The sequence below is a fragment of the Condylura cristata genome, unplaced genomic scaffold (assembly GCF_000260355.1).
Source record: "Condylura cristata isolate star-nosed mole 26May11 unplaced genomic scaffold, ConCri1.0 scaffold00012, whole genome shotgun sequence".
NCBI classification, from domain to species: Eukaryota; Metazoa; Chordata; class Mammalia; order Eulipotyphla; family Talpidae; genus Condylura; species Condylura cristata.
The window spans coordinates 20,768,683-20,788,658 of record NW_004567113.1 but is presented as its reverse complement, the minus strand read 5'-3'; the positions used below and the strand labels follow the sequence as shown (position 1 = coordinate 20,788,658).

Sequence of the window (19,976 nt, the reverse complement as noted above, 5' to 3'; positions counted from 1 at the left end):
AATCAAAATTAATAACAGGTTTCATTATTTAAGTCATAGCAGTCTTTTGAGTTAATAAGAGATGATGGTTCGCTATAATTTTCTGCCTTTTACACAGAAGCAATCTGTTAGAAATTAAAGTAATGGTTGGCAGTAATTGTTGGTATAACTTGAGTATATTAAATATCATATTTGGGAACTTGTGAATGTCAATGATCCATTTATGATTAAAATTAATTTCCCCCACTATGTTAAATTTGCAGCACTTTGACCTTATAGTTACATGATTTATGGCAGTCTCTGATTTTCATCTAATTAACTTCATAATATGTAAAATTATTCCATGAACTACTTCTCAGATTATTGATATAGAAAGTAACTTTTAAAAAATGTTGGTGATTTTGTTCATGCTCAGCTAGTCCACATTTGACTTAGGCCCTTATTTACATGATTTCCCTGGCTGTTAGGAACACTGTCATGTTTTATATGGCTACTGCTAGTAATTAAAAATGTTGATATAGAAAATTGTCAAATGACTCTCTCACTTGACCTTTTTGGTGGCCCTCCAAAGACTTCCCCAATTACTTCATCAACTCTGTTCTCTAATGACTGGGAAGTGTTCAGATGGACCCTCCAAAATGGCTAAGGCAGTTGCCAGTTTTCATGGCCATCATCTGTCTTTATTATTCATTGTCCTGCTTTATTAGTCACGATCCATGACAGAGATGTTTTGAATCTCATCTTTTTTTTTTTTTTTAAAGATTTATTTATTTGTGCATACAGAACTGGGGTACAGGCCAGAGGCTCAGGGGCGGCGAGAAGCTTCACCAGAGACAGAGAGGGGAACAGAACAGGCAGATCGACGAAGTACACTGCTGAGGGGAGCAGCGGGCGGGTCAGGAGAGGTCTGCCACGCCATGTGGTCACCTCCGGGGCAGGCGGGAATCGAACTCATGCGGAAGCGGCTTTAGATTCTCAGTGCTGTGCTTTAACCCGCTGCGCCACCAGGGAGGGCCTTGAATCTCATCCTTTTAATGGCTTTTGACCTCATTCATTCTTTAACAAAATTGGCTTTTTCAGTGATCTCATTTACTTCCATATTTTATAAATTGTGTCTCAATCGCTTACATCTTCAAGGACACTGAATCAGACACTAGTTGAGATGGTTCTTTTTAAGGCAGAGTAATTTGGAAGTGGCTAAGATCACTGTAGGGTTGGTTGGCCTCCCAATAGGCACAGGACCTGACCATATGCTGCCATCTGGGCTTCGGGAGACTCTGCTGTTCTAACATATTTTCTCTTATCCATGTGTTTCTAAAATTTGAGTTACATATTGAGTCCTTTGGCATCTATTTAACTCAATATATTTCTAAAGAAAAGAAATATTTCTGGGAAAGAGAACACTAAGTTAAACCATCTTAAGGTACTAGCCCAATTTAGCTAATACCTTATTATTACCAATTGTAATAATAGAAACAAGTGTATTGCAGAGTCAACATATGGCATTATCATCACTGTTACCAGAATTTGACTAAAAAGAGGATTAAGTTTAAAACAAAGTATAAAAGGGAGTTTAGGGTTACTTGTTGAGGTTCTTGGAAGACATTCTGTCTTTGGAAGACATTCTTTTTATTTTAAAGATTTACTTATTTATGCACACATAACTGGAAAACAGGCTAGAGGTACAGGGGTGGTGAGAAGATTCACCAGAGATAGAGCTGGGTGCAGAACAGGCAGATTGATGATGTACACTGCTGAGGGGAGTAGTGGACGAGACTGGAGAGGTTTGCTGCGCCATGTGGATCACCTCCAGGGCAGGAGCAAACTCACACCAAAGTGGCCCCTGCCAGCTTCACAGTGCTGTGCTTTAAGCCCCTAAGCCACCAGGAAAGGTGGGAAGACATATTCTGTCTCTTCCCTCTGTGTCCCGGCAGGAAATCCAGAGCTCAACTGGGTAGAACTGCAGCAAAATTATTTTAATTACTATTATTTGACATGTCATCTTCCCTGTCACTTTATTTTTTTTTATTTTTTATTTTTTTAAAAGATTTATTTGTACATACAGAACTGGGGTACAGGCCAGAGACTCAGGGGCAATGAGAAGCTTCACCAGAGATAGAGTGGGGAGCAGAACAGGCAGATCGATGAAGAACACTGCTGAGGGGAGCAACGGGCGGGTCAGAAGAGGTCTGCCACGCCATGTAGTCACCTCCGGGGCAGGTGGGAATCGAACTCATGCGAAGTGGCTTTGGCTTCTTAGTGAAGTGCTTTAACCCGCTGTGCCACCAGGGAGGGCCTTCCCTGTCACTTTAAAGAAACAAGCAAAAACAAACAAGCAAAACCCCAAATGACTTAGGATGTCTTTGCAACTACAGACTAAGGATTGTTGTAGTTCTCATTTTCTTTCTGAACTTCTACTTCCAGATGGAATTTCAGGAGAGCAGAACTGGCGGGCGAGACCCAAGAGGAGAATGGCAGATGGCATCCTCCTGCATCCTCCTGAATCCTCCTTGCCCCCGCCAGAGCCTACAGGTAACCTACTCTGCAGCTGACTGTTAAGCAAGAGAGTTTCATTTCACCTGAAAGAACCTGTGCTGATACTCAGATTTAGAAATTTGCCGTGACTGACTAGTTCTCTTCACAGCTGCAGTTACAGAGAGATTCTCTTCTTTCTGCCTGCATCATCCACTCCCAAGTTTCTTAGTATACATGTTTGTCTTCTGCTCCTAGCTTGGGAGTTCTGAGACTAGAAACTGTGCTTTGTAAAAGCTGATCAGATGCCCACTAAATGTTTATGTAAAAGATAGTGTAGTCTGCAAAATGGAGCCTGGCTAGATTTGGTTTTCTTGCAGAAATATAAATATTGGCTTTTCTATTTTTTAACCTGATAATTTATAATTGATAGTAAAATACTCTTCAGTATTGCCAGTGCCCATATTGTATGTACAGAGGTTAAGAGTATGAACTTTACAGTCTGATCACACTATCTGGACTCAAATCCTAACACTGTAAACTAGTTGTTCATCTTGGGAGGATTTAACCACACTCTGCCTCAGCTTCCCCATCTATAAAATGTGGATAGTAATAGTTAACTACCTGATGGCAATTAATGAAGCTAATGTAGAGATGGTAGTTTTAAAACATCTGAAAATTATACAGTACTTCATCAAGAAATGAAGCAGTCTGCTTCTTGAAACTGAATGGGTCTTGGCACCACCTTCTTGACTAGAGTGTGGAAAGGAGGCTAACTGATTTCTGAGAGTCAGTAAGAAAGTGCAGCTTCTGCCATTATATGTTGGGGAACTCATTCTGGAAACATCTGAGCACTATGTGAAAAGTCTGAGTGCTGTATGAGGCTGTATGTGGAAAGCACCTGAATAGACTTTTAATGGAGAGATGCCCAAGGACCCCATCTCCCCACCCCTGGCTGTTTAGTGCCTTCCAGCCCAGTTACCATGTATTTGAAAGAAAAAAGCTTCAGGATGGTCTTGGTCAGCCATTGCCTGATACCACTGCATGAGAAGACTCATACCTAGTCAATCTCCACATTCTTGAATAAATTTAGCAATAGTTATTGCTGTAAGTTGCTCTTTCAGAATGGCTTGCTACTAAACAGTGGAGAAGTGACAGTTACAAAGTAGTAAGTGCTCTATGAGATCACAGGAAAGTGTTCTCTGATGTCAGATCTGCCTTTGCCACTAGTTTATTATTAGTGTGCTCATCTCACCAAACCCACTTTCCCCCTGTAAATTAGATGTAGTAGGAGTTAAGTTACCTGCTGCATGTGATTGTGGTGATTAGATAATGTGGGAAAGTCCTTTGAAAAGTAATTGTGTAAAAAGTGAAGTGCTTTACTGGTTTTTTTATACCTTTTTTCTTTTTTTTTTAAATTTTTTTAAAGATTTATTTATTTGTGCATACAGAGCTGGGGTACAGGCAGAGGCTCAGGGGCGGCAAGAGGCTTCACCAGAGACAGAGTGGGGAGCAGAACAGGCAGATCAACGAAGTACACTGCTGAGGGGAGCAGCGGGCGGGTCAGGAGAGGTCTGCCACGCCATGTGGTCACTTCCGGGGCAGGCAGGAATCAAACTCTAAAGCGGCTTTAGATTCTCAGTGCTGCGCTTTAACCCGCTGCGCCACCAGGGAGGGCCATTTTATACCTTTTTTTTCTTACCAAATGTTAGCAGGATTTTACTATTGAGAAGATATTCATACTTTACTACTGATGCTGTATATTAAGATATGCAGTAGTTTGAATTTTTTCTCAAATCTTATGCAAATCTTAGAAACCAAATGAAAAATTTGGATGGGTCATTGTAGGGTAAGTGGAAGTTGTCAGGTTTTTGTCTGCCCTTCTGCCATTAGCATCAATGAACCACACCGGTGGTTTTACTCGACACCTGTTGGTGGCTCCTGGAGCCGCAGTGTGGGTGTGTGTGAGTGGGTGCACCCGAGCGTGGAGGCGAGTATGTAAGTGGCGTCCACAAGGAAAGCAGAGCACAGTGCAGAGCAGAGCATGGCAGAGCAGTGAGAAGGAGGAGGCGACAGAGGGCCCTGCAGCAGAGTGCAGTAGAGACCAGAGAAAAGACCAGAGAGCCCAGAAAGAATGAAAAGCCTTTCAGCCTCCTGGCCCCCAGGCCTCTCTCTCTGCCTGCCATGCAAGTGGTTACCTCACTACAAATGGTGTAGAGAGATCATTAAAAGCTGGAAAAAGACACGGAGGAATCAGGGATACCCCCTTTACCAGTGTGCCTGGACCACAGAAAACCTACCCTGTGCGGTGCTGGTGCTTACAGTAATTTTCTTTGTCTATAAAGATGCTACATTGACGCAAATAGTTAAAATCTCTGGGAGCAAAAGTTGGAAATACTGTGTCTTGTTAACTTGCCTCCAAGCTCTTCATGCTGTTCTAAGCAGAGGAACCAACAGAAGAAACAGAACTTCAAGAAGCATATCCTAGGTGGTCAGTCGTGTGCTGTCAATTTTATCCAGATTTGATTGCAGAGTGCATTTCTACGTTCATCTGTATTTAGACTTGTCATCCACAAGGTGGCGGCAAAGACTCTTATTTGAAATGCAAAGCCTCCGTGAGGCTTTTCATGGTGTAGGACACGAGGGACATAACGAATTTCTGGCATTGAAGAATGAAGACATACACACCTAGTTCATTGTTAGAAATTTACTTGCTGGGAGAATACAGGAATCCCAAGCCCCAGGTGTATGGATTGGTAAGTAGATACTATTGTTCATTGCAAACTGAATTTACCAAAATGCATTTTATGAAACTTGGAGACTTGTAGTTTTGGATGTGGTAGAAGAAACAGATACTTTCTTGACCTAATGTGGAAAAGAATATTACAGCTTGTGGGAAAAAATAGGCAAGGATGAAATAGCCTTGGGAAAAGTCGTATTTTGACTTGATTGTATATGACTGGGTTTCTTTAGTAGAAAACAAAAACTTTCATTCATTGACAAAAATTCTGCAAATACAATGTTGGGTTGAGATACAGTATTTGAAGTGTGCCCCTGACATGGTATAATTAGTCATGTAATAAATAGGTGTTTACTTGGTTCATCTCAGATTCTGCCTTTTCTAATGTGGGTGAGGGTGCCAAGCTTCCGAAGACTTGATTTAAAAACTTGTCTATACTGCAAGCTCCACTCTAGAATGATTAAATCTGAATTGAGGGGTGTCGGGATGGGGGAAGGGTGGTCAGTGCTGGGCACTGTTCTGTTTTTATTTTCTTCCTAATTCTTTGGCGATTCTAATGTACAGCTGCTTTGGAAAATCACTGATCTATAGCGTGGGTGAGATGAGACCACCTCTTTGGTGGGGAAAGCTGGCATAAGGGAAACTAAAAGCTTCCTAAAACAACCTCTAAGATTCTTATTTTTAGCTGTTACTCCAATGAAAATAGGTAAATTGTCAATTTGATTAAATTATTGCTTCATTATAATCTGCTGCTATTGAGTTAAGTGACATAATATAAAAGCTTTTCCCTTGGCTTGTTTTCAATTAAAATCTCCCTATAAAGAAGTTTCAGATGAGATGCTAACATACTCATTCTGTGAAGACCATTTAAATGATGATTCTCAAGGGATGTTTTCAGAGTCTGGGTATCTAGTGAAAGATAGAAAGTAAGTGCCACAACTTACAAGGTTTAAATTTGTGAAGGGCAACAAGAATAGCTGAAGGTTTGTGTGATGGTTCATAATGGTTAAATATTATGTGTCAAGTTGGCTGTGGTGCCTGTTTTTTTAGTCAAACATTAGTCTAGATGTTGCTTTGAAGATATTTTGTGGATATGAGAGTAACATCTACGATCAGCTGACCTTAATTACAGAGATTACTCCTAATGATGTGCTTGGACCTCAATCCAAGGTCTTAAAAGTGAAAAGGGATATTGTTCTGAGAGGAATTCTATCTAAAACTAGAGACTGCACGGATATCCAGACCTGGCATTCTGTCTTAGAGATTTGGGACCTGCCACTTCAACAAGTTTGTAAGTCCCTTCAACTAAATCTCTCTCTTACTAGTTCTGTTTACATGGAGAACCCTGAATGATCATCAGGATTTTGTTTGTTTTTTTTGTTTTGTTTATTTCTTATATTGTAAGGACCCAGGTTTTTGGATGAAGCTGATACATACTGCATAGAAAACTGAAGACTACTTCTGTATAAGGGACATGAGTCAGTAAAATCAGCCATGGCTAATTTCAAAAGCTTCTCTATAATTGGGAAGCATTTTGAAAGGAAACAAATTCTTCCTAAGAATAAAATATTAAATCTCTTTGCTTCCTACACAATGGAACAGAATATAGGGACAGAATGTAAATAAAGCCTAAAATTAAAGCTCTTTATTAAAATGGAGTATTTGGGTCAGCAATTACTAATAAAAAAATGCTGAAAGGTATTCAGAGTTTCCTGGCAAGTAGGTCTGTAGGAACCACAGAAACAACCTCAGCTAATCATGTTATATATATTAAGTACTTAGTGACAAAAACACCTGATTTACCTGCTACAAGACAAAAATATGTGGCCCAAAATGGACCAGTTCATAGAGGTGAACAATTTGAAAATGTTGCTTTGTTTTTACTTTAGAAGTACATTTAAAAATCAGTTTCTTCAGAGCAATAATTATCTGATATTCAAAGAAGAGGGGTCCAGGTTTAAATTTAGGGCACACTAAATTATACATAGTGAGTTGTAACTTTTCAAGGGAGAGATAACAAAATCTCCCACACTTATGTGATTGGGGTACATGTTCTTCAGGTTTTCTCACAAAATCTGCAGGGCATGATGGGATTGAATGCTATCTCTGGTTTGTTTCTTGCTAAATGTGTTACATTGGGGCACTCACTATTATGGAGTCATATGTTCGTGATATTTTTATCAGTGGTATCTATTTCTCAGAGTTTGTTTCAAAGTTTTGGTAGGGTGAACTTTTGAAGTGAAAAATAACTTTTTAAAAATGTAAACTGAGGGCCCTCCCTGGTGGCACAGTGGGTTAAATTTAGCACAGTACTAAGAAGCTAATGTCACTTCAGCATGAGTTCGATCCCCACCCTGAAGGTGACCCACATGGCACCTTCAGGTCAGCAGACTTCTCCTGACTTGCCTGCTGCTCCCTTTAGCAGTGTATACTTCATTGGTCTGCCTGTTCCTCTCTCTGCCCTATCTGGTGAATCCTCTCACCGCACCTGTGCCTCTGGCCTGTACCCCAGTTCTGTATGCATAAATAAATAAATCTTTTTTAAAAATGTAAAATGCATTGTTAGTAGTTTCTTGCTTCTTTGCTTCATAGCATCTACACACTTTATTTGAGGTTAGTTTACCATTTTGAAATCTTTGTGAGAGTTTGGATTGCACCTGCTACTATAAAGCTACAAGTGGGTCTGGGCATTTTATTTCCTAATTCCTGGTAAAATGTTGGGTACCTGATCTTGATCTTCTCTTTTGGGATTTATAATTTTGAAGTGACTAGCGATGATTTTGCCAGAAGTGATTATAGTTAAATTTTCCATAAAATGTTTCACCTCCACCAAATAAACCTACATACCTGCCATGAGAAGAGTACTAATTTTATGATGGAAATTAACTATAAATGTAGGTTTTCTTTGTTTTTATTAGTTTCAAGAGTATTAATTCTGAAAAGATGAATTTCACACTGCTCCCCAACAAAATATGTTGAGTTAGCAAGCTGTCATTTTTTTTCTTAAAGATATATTTATTTTATGCAAACAGAACTGGGGGATAGGCTAGAGGTGCAGGGGTGGTGAGAGGATTTGCCAGAGACAGAGAGGGGAGCAGAACAGGCAGATTGACAAAGTATATATTTAAAGTGTATTCCCGCTGAGGTGAGCAGTGGGTGAGACAGGAGAGGTCTGCTGCACCATGTGGGTCACCTCCGGGGCAGGGATTGAACTCACACTGAAGTGGCTGCAGCCAGCCTGCAGTGCTACATCCTAACCCGTTGCACCACCAGGGAGGCCCTCAAGCTATCATTTTTTTTCTGAGCAAAGTTTGTTGGTACTTTGGTGGCAGGTTTGATACAATTCACTTGGGGACGTATGAGCCTGTGTGTCTAAAACATATACAATGTTGTAAACCAATACTACTTAAAAAAGAAAGTATTTAAAAAGAGTATCATATTATATGACAAATTAAAATAGATGCTTTTAGAACTTTGACTCAATAAAATGCTCTGAGTTATCACTCACTTTTGGCAAAACAGGCTAGTTCAAGTCATAAAATATTTCTTTATACAATGTAGATACTGCATACTTACTGCTATATAATTTGCAACTAGGATAAAGAATGTAGACTCTTTTTTTTAAGCAAGTGAGTTATCCCAAGCTATTTATGGTGGAAAGCTGGCTAACTTTGTGTAATGGTACCTATTAAGTTCAAGAAATAAAGCAGTCATGGGATGGAGTTTAATTTGTTGGCAATTCTAAAGTTTGTGCTTCATGATGTAAATCTTTTATTAGAGTCACAGAGATTTAGAAAGAAGCAGGAACTTGTGAAGTTGATGCTACCTATGGTAGCATCTTGGTGAAGATCTGAAGATCAATGAGATAGCATCATCCCTAGTAGCATTTATAGTTTGCATTATATTTTAAATTTATTTGGTAGGAAATCATACTTATTGTATGAAAATATTGTAGCTGATAAAACAGGGAGCATCCAAGTTGTCTCCCCAGAAGCTCTGGTTCTGCTTAGATTAGGGGATCCTAGCAGTCCCACGGTGCGTCACTGTAGGTCTATGAGAAGAATGGAACACATGTTAGAAAAGCAAAGTAACAGTCATAATACTGCCAGACAGACAGAAGATCAGATTATTTTCATGCTCTTGCCAAAAATAAGTGTTTATATTTTTATAACCTACCTGATTGTCCAGGATAAAAAATGTAAGAAATTCCTATCACCTGAAAATGAAGCCATCACTATTCTGACAAGGTTCACTAAACGTTGTCTGCTGTGGGTTTTTTTTTTTTTTTCCTTTATCTAATGAAAGGTGTCCCTCTCTGTGCTGTGAGAATCTCTAATACTACTGGAGAAAAAAATATAATGCAACTTTGTGGTCCCTAATCATGGAATTGAGGTAAAACACTGAGTGTGAGTTTTTATCAAGTCATCTTCTCTGTATTAAGGTAGATGTGTTTCTTCCTGGATTTTCAAAAAAGTTATTTTCCAAGATACCTCAGCAATGTGAGGGATTCTGTGTTTCATTGTCCTCAAGGAATGTAGGCCTGGGAGGGAAGCTGAAGTGGAGACAGGCCTTTCTTACTGTGCCTCAGTTTGGTTGTTTTTCCTGTACTAAGAGTGATTCTGGAACTTAAAGTATCTTCCATGTAATCTGATTCTGTAGCAGTAGCCAACACAAGGAATGTTAATTGATTGCCAAGCTTAAGGAAAAAAGATAACTAGGTTTGTGAGCTTTACTAAGAGACAGTAATTCCCTCCCCAATGAGGAATGCAAATATGGTCATAATATGCTTGGGGTGTGAAGAAAGATTGATCAAGAAGCCAATTGTCAGTGTGACAACTTAAATTCATAAGATTTCTTTTTAGTTGAGAATGAGATAGTTCAAATTGTGGACTGCAAGACATGAATTAACAGGTGTACTTAAGGATAGGATTATATAGAGACAAAAGATTTGGCTTCTACAAATTTCTAAAGAGGGATGGGCTTTGGGAGGGGGTAGAAAGTCAGTCAAGGCTGTTTAAATAGCTTTAGGAACTGGAATGTAACTTATATAGACTCTGTATATATAGACTATATAGTATATATACACAATAGCTTATAATTCTCGGTTGCATATTTGAAATTGGTAAGAGAGTAGATCTTTCATGTTCTCTTATAAGAAAATGTAAATATGTATGGTATGAATGGTTAACTAGACTTGGTTTAGTGATCTAAAATATAGGTAAATATAAAAATAACTGAATTATGCCATACATTTAAAACTAATACCGTGTTGGATTAATTATCCCCAATAAAAAAAGTTTTAGGAAAACGTTTGTTTTGAGCCACTTTTGTCATTGGAAAGCTTATATATTGCAGTGAGAGAAATCTTAGAGGAAAATGGATATGTTCTATAGCAAATGAAAACAAGATGGAAAGACTGTCTGGTGGGAAAAGGACTCAGGGCTTGGGAATCATTAAGTCAATCCTGGGTCCAGAGAAACTCACAAAAGGGACGGTATTTGAGGGTGATGCTATTAAAAATTGAGCAAATCTAAGGTTGTTCTTTCAGAGCGCAAGAACCACAATCTGGAAAAGTAATGAAATATCTAGATTGTGCTCTTATTCATGTAAGATCTCAGGCACCCCAGCTTTATAGCCTTGTAAGTGAGATAGAATTTTATTTTTCAAAACTGTGTAACTATTCCTGGTAAACAGTCTTTGTTGCCCTTTATTGAAGGTTGAGAATATAATAGATAGTAGATAAAATTGAACTTGAGAGGGTCAGTGCACTAGGTTGAAATCTAGGGGAAGACTATGTGAATTTTAGGACTTCCAGATGACTAAAATATTTATGTGGCTAATAACTGTAACCAGAATAAGCTGTATATTGGACTTTTGGTCTGTCACTAAAAAATTGAATTTATCTTTGACTTAGCATTAAGTGTTTCTGAAAGTTCTTAAATTAAAAAAAAACATGAGATTCATCAAATTATTGTTATTAATGTTTTTTCACCTTATATTTCTTTGAATATGGTCTCCTATTTCAATTTGGGCTTCCAGAATTTGAGAGAATATTACATGAAATACCAAGAAAATGCCTTCTGAGTTCCTAAAAAACCATGCAGTTCAGTGAAAATAAACTCAAGAGTCAAAATGTATCTTTCAGCTTTTCCAACAGCTCTGATTCTTACTAGAGCTTAAGAAGGATGGGAAGTAAGGTAACTCTTGGATTTTTAATTCTTATAGAGTTTGTATATAAATTGAGATTTATATTGAGACTTGAAACTTGAATTCATTTAAGTGAGGGAAGAGGATTATTTTAGTAACAGATACCAGTGTTATTTTAACTGTAGATTTTTGTTTTTTAAATTTATTTGTGTACATAAGAACTAGGTACAAGCCAGAGGTGTGGGGGATGAGAGGATTCACCAGAGACAGAGTTGGGGGCAGAACAGGTATACTGACGTATACTGATGAGGGGAGCAGTGGGTGAGACAGGAGAGGTCTGCCACGCCATGTGGGTCACCTCCTTGGCTGAGAATAGAATTTGTGCTGTGGTGGCTGTGGATAGCTTCACAGTGCTGTGTTTTAACCTGTAGTACCACCAGGGAGGGTCCTGTAGATTTTTTTTTTTCTAAGATTTATTTATTCATACAGAACTGGGGTACAGGCCAGAGATGCGGAGGATGAGAGGATTCACCAGAGACAGAGTGGGAGCAGAACAGGCAGATCTATGAAGTACACTGCTGAGGGGAGCAGCGGGCGGCTCAGGAGAGGTCTGCCACGCCATGTGGATCTCCCCCAGGGCAGGCGGGGATCGAACTCATGCGGAAGTGGCTTTAGCTTCTTAGTGCTGTGCTTTAACCCGCTGAGCCACCAGGGTGGGCCCGATTTTTTTTTTTAAATTCTAGATTTTTCTATGGGAAATGAATTGGATATTAATTTTTTTCCTCATATATCAGAGAACTTTCCCTTTATGATGTAATACCTGTATACCAAAGCATAAAACTACATTGAGAGGGAAACTCATTTTAGTTCAGCCTCCCGTTACCAGCAGTGGTAGAATCAGTAGCACTAACAACTTAGTCACTGTTTTCTAGATATTTCATCTAGTTTTACAATCATCACAGTAAATCTGAGAGGATAATTTAATTTTACAAATAAATGAGATCTAATTTCAGGAAATACAAATAACTTGAGCAGCAAATTCTAGCTCAGATTAGGTGAGTTCAAAAATGAATTTCTTTGACCACTTCCACAATTTATTGAAACACCTCAATTATGTTCAGAGATAACACAAAATGACTGTTCTCATCATTTTCTAACCTAGAAAGAAAATATTTTTGTTGAGATATAGATCTTCAATTTCAGGTATGAAATTTAAGATTTATGTCTCAAGCTATTTTAAACTCCTAGTATGTTGTTCATCAGGTAATTTTAAAAAAAATATTTATTTATGCATACAGAACTGGGGTATAGGCCAGAGGTGCAGGGGAGGTGAGAGAATTCACCAGAGACAGAGTCGGAAGCAGAACAGGCAGATTGACAAAGTACACTGCTGAGGGGAGCAACTGGTGAGTCAGGAGAAGTCTGCTGCGCCATGTGGGTCAGCTCCCTGACTGGGGTTTGAGCTCATGCTGCAGTGGCTTTGGAGAGCTTCATAATGTGGTGCTTGAACCCATTGTACCACCAGGGAAAGCCCTCATCAGATAATTTTAAATGTGTATTAAAAAAGCAAATGATGGTCCTCCCTGGTGGCGCAGCAGGTTAAAGCACAGCACCAAGCAGCTTAAGTCACTTCCACATGAGTTCAATCCCCGCCTGCCCTGGAGGAGATCCACATGGCGAAGCAGACCTCTCCTGACCCACCCGCTGCTCCCCTCAGCAGTGTACTTCGTTGATCTACCTGTTCTGCTTCCTACTCTGTCTGTGGTGAATCCTCTCAACCCTCTGCATCTCTGGCCAGTTACCCCCCCCCCCCAGTTCTGTATGAATAAATCTTTTTTTTTTTTTAAAAAGCAAATGATAATGTTTAAATGTTCCTTTAATTTGAAAAGTGCTTTTTTCTCCTTAGACTTATCTATCAGAATACTTTAAGTGATCTTTTTCCTTAACTTAGGTGTGGCTTTGTGATTGATATATCACTGTTAGAAACCTGGATTCTATTTCTAAATGTGTCAGAATTTGGTCATTCATATTTGTGAAACCTAGCTTCTCCACATGCCTAAATTAATATTCTATGTGTAAAGTGAGTTTGAGTCAATAATAATTAGAATAAATAAAATGAGTAGAATTGAATTAGAATGAATTCCATGATTTGTAAAATACATAGTATAAAATTGGTTGCCTTTAAAAACTACTTACTTAGGACAATACACATGATTCGGATTACAGGGTACTTTTCATCTCCACATCAATCTGAAATGAAAAGAAAGTATTGCTTAATTCATAAAGTATTTTATTTGTAGACTACTAAATCATGCAAAAAGGGAAACAATTTCAAACCCTTGTTAGAGGAAAGGATTCTTGTCAAAATACAGTTTTATGTTGAATTTTTTTTTTTGACCACTCTTCCTATTTATTTAGTTTTACATTGTCTCTGCCCTTGAAGAGTTTACAAGGTTCTTGGAAAAATAACAAGAAAAAAAAAGATTTTAAAGAAATGCTAATTATTGGTTGTGCACACAATGTTAAATGACAAGAGAAAAAAGAAAAAAAAAAAAGAATTTTAGGGAAGGATTCCCAGAGGAACTGATATTGAAATGAATCCCCAGACTTGTGAACAGCCTAGTTGGGTTATAGAGTAAGTATAGTATGAACCAGAATGAGTCATTGTATGCAAAGACTTTCAGGTGAGAACAAGGCTTGGGAAACTGCCAAGTGTTTGGGAGGAACTCGCTAGATGGGCATAAATCAAATGATCAAAATCTTAGTTTGTTAATAAAGAAAAACTGCACTTCAACTTAGAAGCAATGGAGAGCAATCAGAGGATTGCTGTTACAGGATTGAGGAATTAAAGGGGATGTGAAGAATGAGATTATATACTGTATATACTATATCTATACCATATATAGATTTATACTATATGCATATATATTCAAGAGTCTTGGCTATAAGGGGACAATAAAGAAAAATGTAGGAGTGGTATCTAGTGTCTAACATATCTTACTTTCATAAGGAGGAGATAAGTGGAAGCAAGAGGCGAACATAGCTTAGTGGAAGAAGGGCCCAAGATGAATGGCATTTAGAGTGAAACTTCTGAATTATTTTTGCTATTTTTGACAATTTTGTATTTTCATTAGTTATTAAGCATTATGGTACCAACAGTTTGCTTTTGGCCTTGTTAGCCAAATTACAGCTGAAATCTAAGATAATGATGACGTAGAGTAAACCATATGATTTTCCTAACTCCGTAAAACATCTCTCATTCAACCCATCTGTAAAATAGGAATTAAAATTTTACCTAACATTTATAATTTTAAATTTTGTTCTATAAATACATGGATGGCTTTTAATATTCTGCTTAACATTTAGTAATGAGGTTAATGTAAGCCATGACATTAGGGATCATGAAATCTATCTTATACTGAGATGTGACAGACAGTAGGTGTGGTGTCAATTTTCCTTTATAAGAGAGAAGGGAGGTGAAAGGAGAAAGGGAGTGAGGAGGCACAAGAAAGGAGGTTAGTAGGTCTCCTCTTTGGCTCTTTAATTTGTCTCTAGTGGTCTTTTCAGTTACTTGGAAGACAGTAATAAGTCAAATGGAAGATGTGAACAAATGAGCTACATCTGAGAACGAAAAGATCTCCCAAGGAATAGGGGAGATACTTGGTGAGGAAATCTCAATAGGAAACACTTAACAAAATCTGAAAGCCACAGGCCAGGTCTTCCAACAACAGAACCCCCCGCGCCCCCCCCCCCCCCCCACACACACACCTTCGTCTGCACACTTAGAACACCAAGCCTTAGCCAGCTCAATGGGGTTTATGGGATAAAACCAGTAAACTCAGATGCAGCAAATTGGCTATGCTAATTAACCTATTATGAGTGGAAATAAAAGGACTGGTGGCAAATACCTTATGTTATGCATAGAGTAAAAAATAATCTTGTAATCATACAGAGGGAGAAGATCGAAGGGAGATAGGAGAAGCAGGATAGAGGAAAGGAAAGCAGGTTTGGAGGAGAATTTACATTTCAAGAAAAGAAAACTCTGGAACTAACAAATTAGGAGTGGGGGAGGAAATGGGAAGATAACATAATAGTTGTGATTATCCTGAGTTGGAAGTAAATTGTGAATGAAAGAAAAATTGTAACTGAAAAATGAGTTCATTTTAATGTGATGAAATCGTTTGATTTTAGGAGATATTCATATGATACACATTTTTGTGACTTTTACTAATTCTGCAGTTTTATTTCTGTTTCGTATGTTATATTAATGCCAAACTTTGCAACTTTTATAATTAAGATAAAAACAAGGCTTGATTCATTTCCCTAAAAGCATTTGTCTGTATTGATGCCAATATACATATACATACACACAGTATGAAATAAAACACAAAATACTTGCCCTCACACTATGAGATGTACTTTCTACTATATTCTTTTTTTTTCCCTTTTCATTACAAAAAGCTATTAATAGATTTCAACCTATAAATTGAAAAACAGTGCCCTGGATTTTGCTGCCTGTATTCTCTTTATAAAAGTTATTTATTTTTGCATAGAAGAACTGGGGTATAGGACAAAGGTGCAGAGTGAGAGGGTTCACCAGAGACAGAGTTGAGAGCAGAACAGACAGGTTGACAGAAATACTTTGCTAAGGGGAGCAGCAGGCTCCCCTGCTGTACCATGTGGGTTAGTTCGCTGGTTGAGGTCTGCTGTACCATGTGGGTTAGTTCGATGGTTGGGATTGCGCTGAGACCATTGTGGTGATAGTACTGAGAGTTAACTCCGAGGCCACCATGACTATTTCAGTTTATCTTCTTTATTTTTGCTCTCAGTTCTTGATTTCAACTCCGATAAAGTATTTCTCTTACTGGAGGTCATGCTAACTTTAATACTTTTTCCTCTTCTCTGTTTTAACATGTGGTTAACGTAAAATTTTATAAGCTTTGCAACTGCCTCAATTTGCTTTTAAGTGAGTATAATGTGGAAGCAGGTTTTCTTTTTTCTTTTTGTAAAGCATCAGGAAAAATCTGCCACATTTTTAGTAACAATGAATAAAGGTCTATTTTTTTAAAACACTATGAAATCACAAGGATCAGATTTTCTTACCTCTGAATCACAGTAGAGAGGAGGTGAGTTGATGGAACAGCACTTGGTAGCAAAGTCTGAGCGCTTGTCAACCAGCTCTTCTAGTTCTGTATCTGTGGCATCAGGCAATTTTGCTCTTAATCGCTCTGCGAGTCTGAAATTGTTTTTATGCAAGACTTTACAAGATATATTTTACAAACATTGCTAATGCAAAATGATAACTACTTCAGATTTTACAATAATTAAGATAGAATTTGTCCTTGTCACTGGAATGAGTTTTAGTGATTCAAGATTGGAAAGCAAAATCTTTGTTAGGATCATGAAAATAAATGTATAAACTGTATAAACTGCTACTGAATTTGAACTTTAGCCCTTTTCCATTCACACAATCAACATGGATGACAGCTTCAGTTTACCTTTTTTTTTCTTTGCTCTCAGTTCTTGATTTCAAGCTCCATTAAAATATTTCTCTTGGGCCCTTCCTGGTGGTGCAGCAGGTTAAAGCACAACATTAAGGAACTAAAGCCACGTCAGCATGAGTTCGATCCTCACCCCGGAGGTGACCCACATGGCACGGCAGACCGCTCCTGACCTGCCAGCTGCTCCCCTCACTCCCTTCAGCAGTGTACTTCGCTGATCTGCCTGATCTTTCCCTGCTCTGTCTCTGGTGAATCCTCTCACTGCCCCTGCACCTCTGGCCTGTACCCCAGTTCTGTATGCAAGAATAAAAAAATCTTTAAAAAAAATAATTCTTTTACTGGACTTCATGCTAACTTTAATACTTTTTCCTCTTCTCTGTTTTTATGTAACTTCTCTTCAGTTGCCTACTTTTCAACTAGTTATACTAGAAAACATGAAACGGGATAGGAAATGTTGGCTCTTGTTTTTTTTCTTTTTAAAGATTTATGTATTTATGCATACAGAACTGTGATATAGGTCAGAGTTGTGGGAGGTGAGAAGACTCACCAGAGGCAGAGTGGGGAGCAGAACAGGCAGATTGACAAAGTACACTGCTGAAGGGAGCAGTCTCCTGAGGGTCAGGAGAGGTTTGCACCATGTGGGTCATCTCCCTGGGTGGGGATTGAACTTGTGCTGCAGTGGCTGTGACAGCTTCATAATGCAGTGCTTTAACCTGCTGCACCACCAGGGAGGTCCCTGGCTCTTGTTTTTAACTCAACTACTCACACTCCATCCCACTTTCAGGATGCTGGGATTGTCTTGATCCTTTGCAGTTCTGTCCCCATTGCATTTGTCAATGATAACTCTTTACTTCATAATGAACAACTCAGACAAGTGGTTTGGTTTCCTCAAGGAACTATTTCCAACCCAGTAGTAGACAATGAGAGGTAGACAGAACCAAATTTATCCAGAGTTTAGACAGGCAAGGTAGATACTTGGAAGGAACAAGAGGATAAGAGGATAAAACTGTGTAGGGGAGGAGAGGCAAGTCTTGCCAAAAGGAATTCAGAGGATTGGGGTGGAGGGATGGAAGAGGAGGCAAGGGTTCAAATACTTAGACTCAGTGTTCTCAATCTTTGCCAATTTCATAACTCTGAAAGTCAATTCTACAGTTACATCTGGAATTTTTATACTATCACTCATTTGCCTCATGTAATCTTTCTAGTTCAAAATGGGTAGAGAACTTAATTTTGCATTACATATTTAACAGTATAAAGTAATTTATAATATTCTGTTAACTATACAGTTAATTTTCTGGTAACTAGGACATAACCATTTTGAACTTAAGACTCACAGTTTTTAATTTTCTTTTAGAGTCTTGCTAAGGTTGAGGTCATGAAGGTCATCAAAATGGTCTCCTACATTTGAGATTCTTAGAAGTGTCTTTTGAGTTTTGTTTGTGCTTGCTTGAAGCCTTTGTTATTCAAGATGATTTAAAATTAGTCTCAGACTTCAGATCCATTTAAAGAATGACAGTTCTCAATTGAGATATTTTCTTGGAACTCAGTAAAACTACTTTTGTGAATATGCTCTTTATTTTGATGTTGATACTTCTCTATAAAGAAAAGACTTTTCCATTTAAATGAGAAAAATTACTGTTGTAAAATGACATTATGACTAATTAGCATTTTTATTTCTGATTTATAGAGATATTTGTCAGTGATGGCTGATACTATATTTGATTGAAAGTTTGCAGTTTTCTTAGATACTAAGCTACAAAGTTAGATAACATTTTTGCTAGTTTTATAGTTTCTCAATTACACATGCTGATATTTACAGATAGCTTTATGGCATGAATGTTCATAAACTGGGCTTATTTTGTTATTTTGGAGTTAGGTGCCTGCAGATTTTGTAACTTGTATTTTTGTGGCTGTGTTTAACTTGTGGAATCCTCAGCTTTCCTTCTTCTCAGATGCCCAGAGTTCCTGCTGGTCAAGCCAAAAGTATAGTGAGGCAGGACCCCTCTAACCAAAGGTAAAGAATTGTTGGGGGGAGAGGATGTACTAAACAAACTCCACAGGCTTTATGGAACCCATATCTGTCCCTGACCAAAGAGATCCAAGACACCAAGGACTATAAATCCCATAATGTTATCACCACTCTACAGAGGATGCTGGGATCTGAGAGTGGCATTATGTAGCCAGGCTTGGTAGATAACCGAACATGTGGACTTTGGGGTTCTTGGTTCTTTGCTGGCTTTCAGGATGCTATTGGGGTTCCAGTTAAGTGGAACTGGTAGGATGCATTTGCCAATATATTTTTCTCTCTTTCCCCTGAGTTATTCCTTTCTTCATTTTCTCCTTTCTGTAAATAAACCTGTTATTAACCATTTATTATATATGCCTGCAGTTGAGTCGCATTCTAAGTCTTTTTTTGTGAATATTTATTAATTTATATGTCTGTTTATATTATTGTTCATTTAAAAACACTGTTTACTTCTCCCCTCCCCCACTTCACCCACCATCATGCTCAGTGAAATGTCAGAAGAAAAAAGAAAATTACAAGTCCCTTTTAAGCACACAGGTGAGTACCCACATTATGCCAACCCACTTCACATTGTGATTGCCATGTAGCAGTATGAAGAACATACTGGAAAACCAGTGATTGCTGAAGACAGCAGCAGATAATCTGGCCGTATTATCAAATCAGCTGAAATATCTTACTTATAAAGATTAACAGTAAGTTAGGTAACAGTAAGTTAGGTGATAATAGGGACTTGAGATAGTATGTTTTGATTAGCAGGAACCTATGGAGCCCACAAGCAATAACCCCTGGTCACTCCACTCTAGCTTGCAGCAGACGATAATGCATCCCTGATCAAGCATCCCCATACCACACCTGCAAGGATGTACATTCCCCACCTGCTTGCCCACCTTCTCTAAACCTGATTCTAAAAAAATACAAGACAGCCCTTGGATTGGGCTGCATCGTCTTGGTGTAGTCCCTCTAGGCTTCTCGCTGCTCCACAAGGGCTTTGAGAAATCTTTCATTGCACTGCTCCCAACATTGCCACCCGATGAGTTGGCACTCATAGATCTTTTACCTGATTTACATGACATTTCCCCTCAGAAAAAGCACTGCTTCTTCTTACACAGAT

General features: G+C 38.4%; 1 protein-coding gene across 1 annotated transcript in view; it reads right to left on the bottom strand.

Moving 5' to 3' along the window:
• The window catches only part of GC (group-specific component (vitamin D binding protein)), a 58,180-nt gene that overhangs the window by 8,157 nt on the left and 30,047 nt on the right, over nucleotides 1–19,976 (bottom strand). Inside the window, exons 11-12 of the mRNA XM_012724014.1 lie at nucleotides 16,442–16,574; nucleotides 9,770–9,887 (exon numbers count right to left, since the gene is read on the bottom strand). Of these exons, the coding sequence (XP_012579468.1) occupies nucleotides 9,770–9,887; nucleotides 16,442–16,574 (251 nt within the window). The remainder of the gene's footprint in view (nucleotides 1–9,769; nucleotides 9,888–16,441; nucleotides 16,575–19,976) is intronic.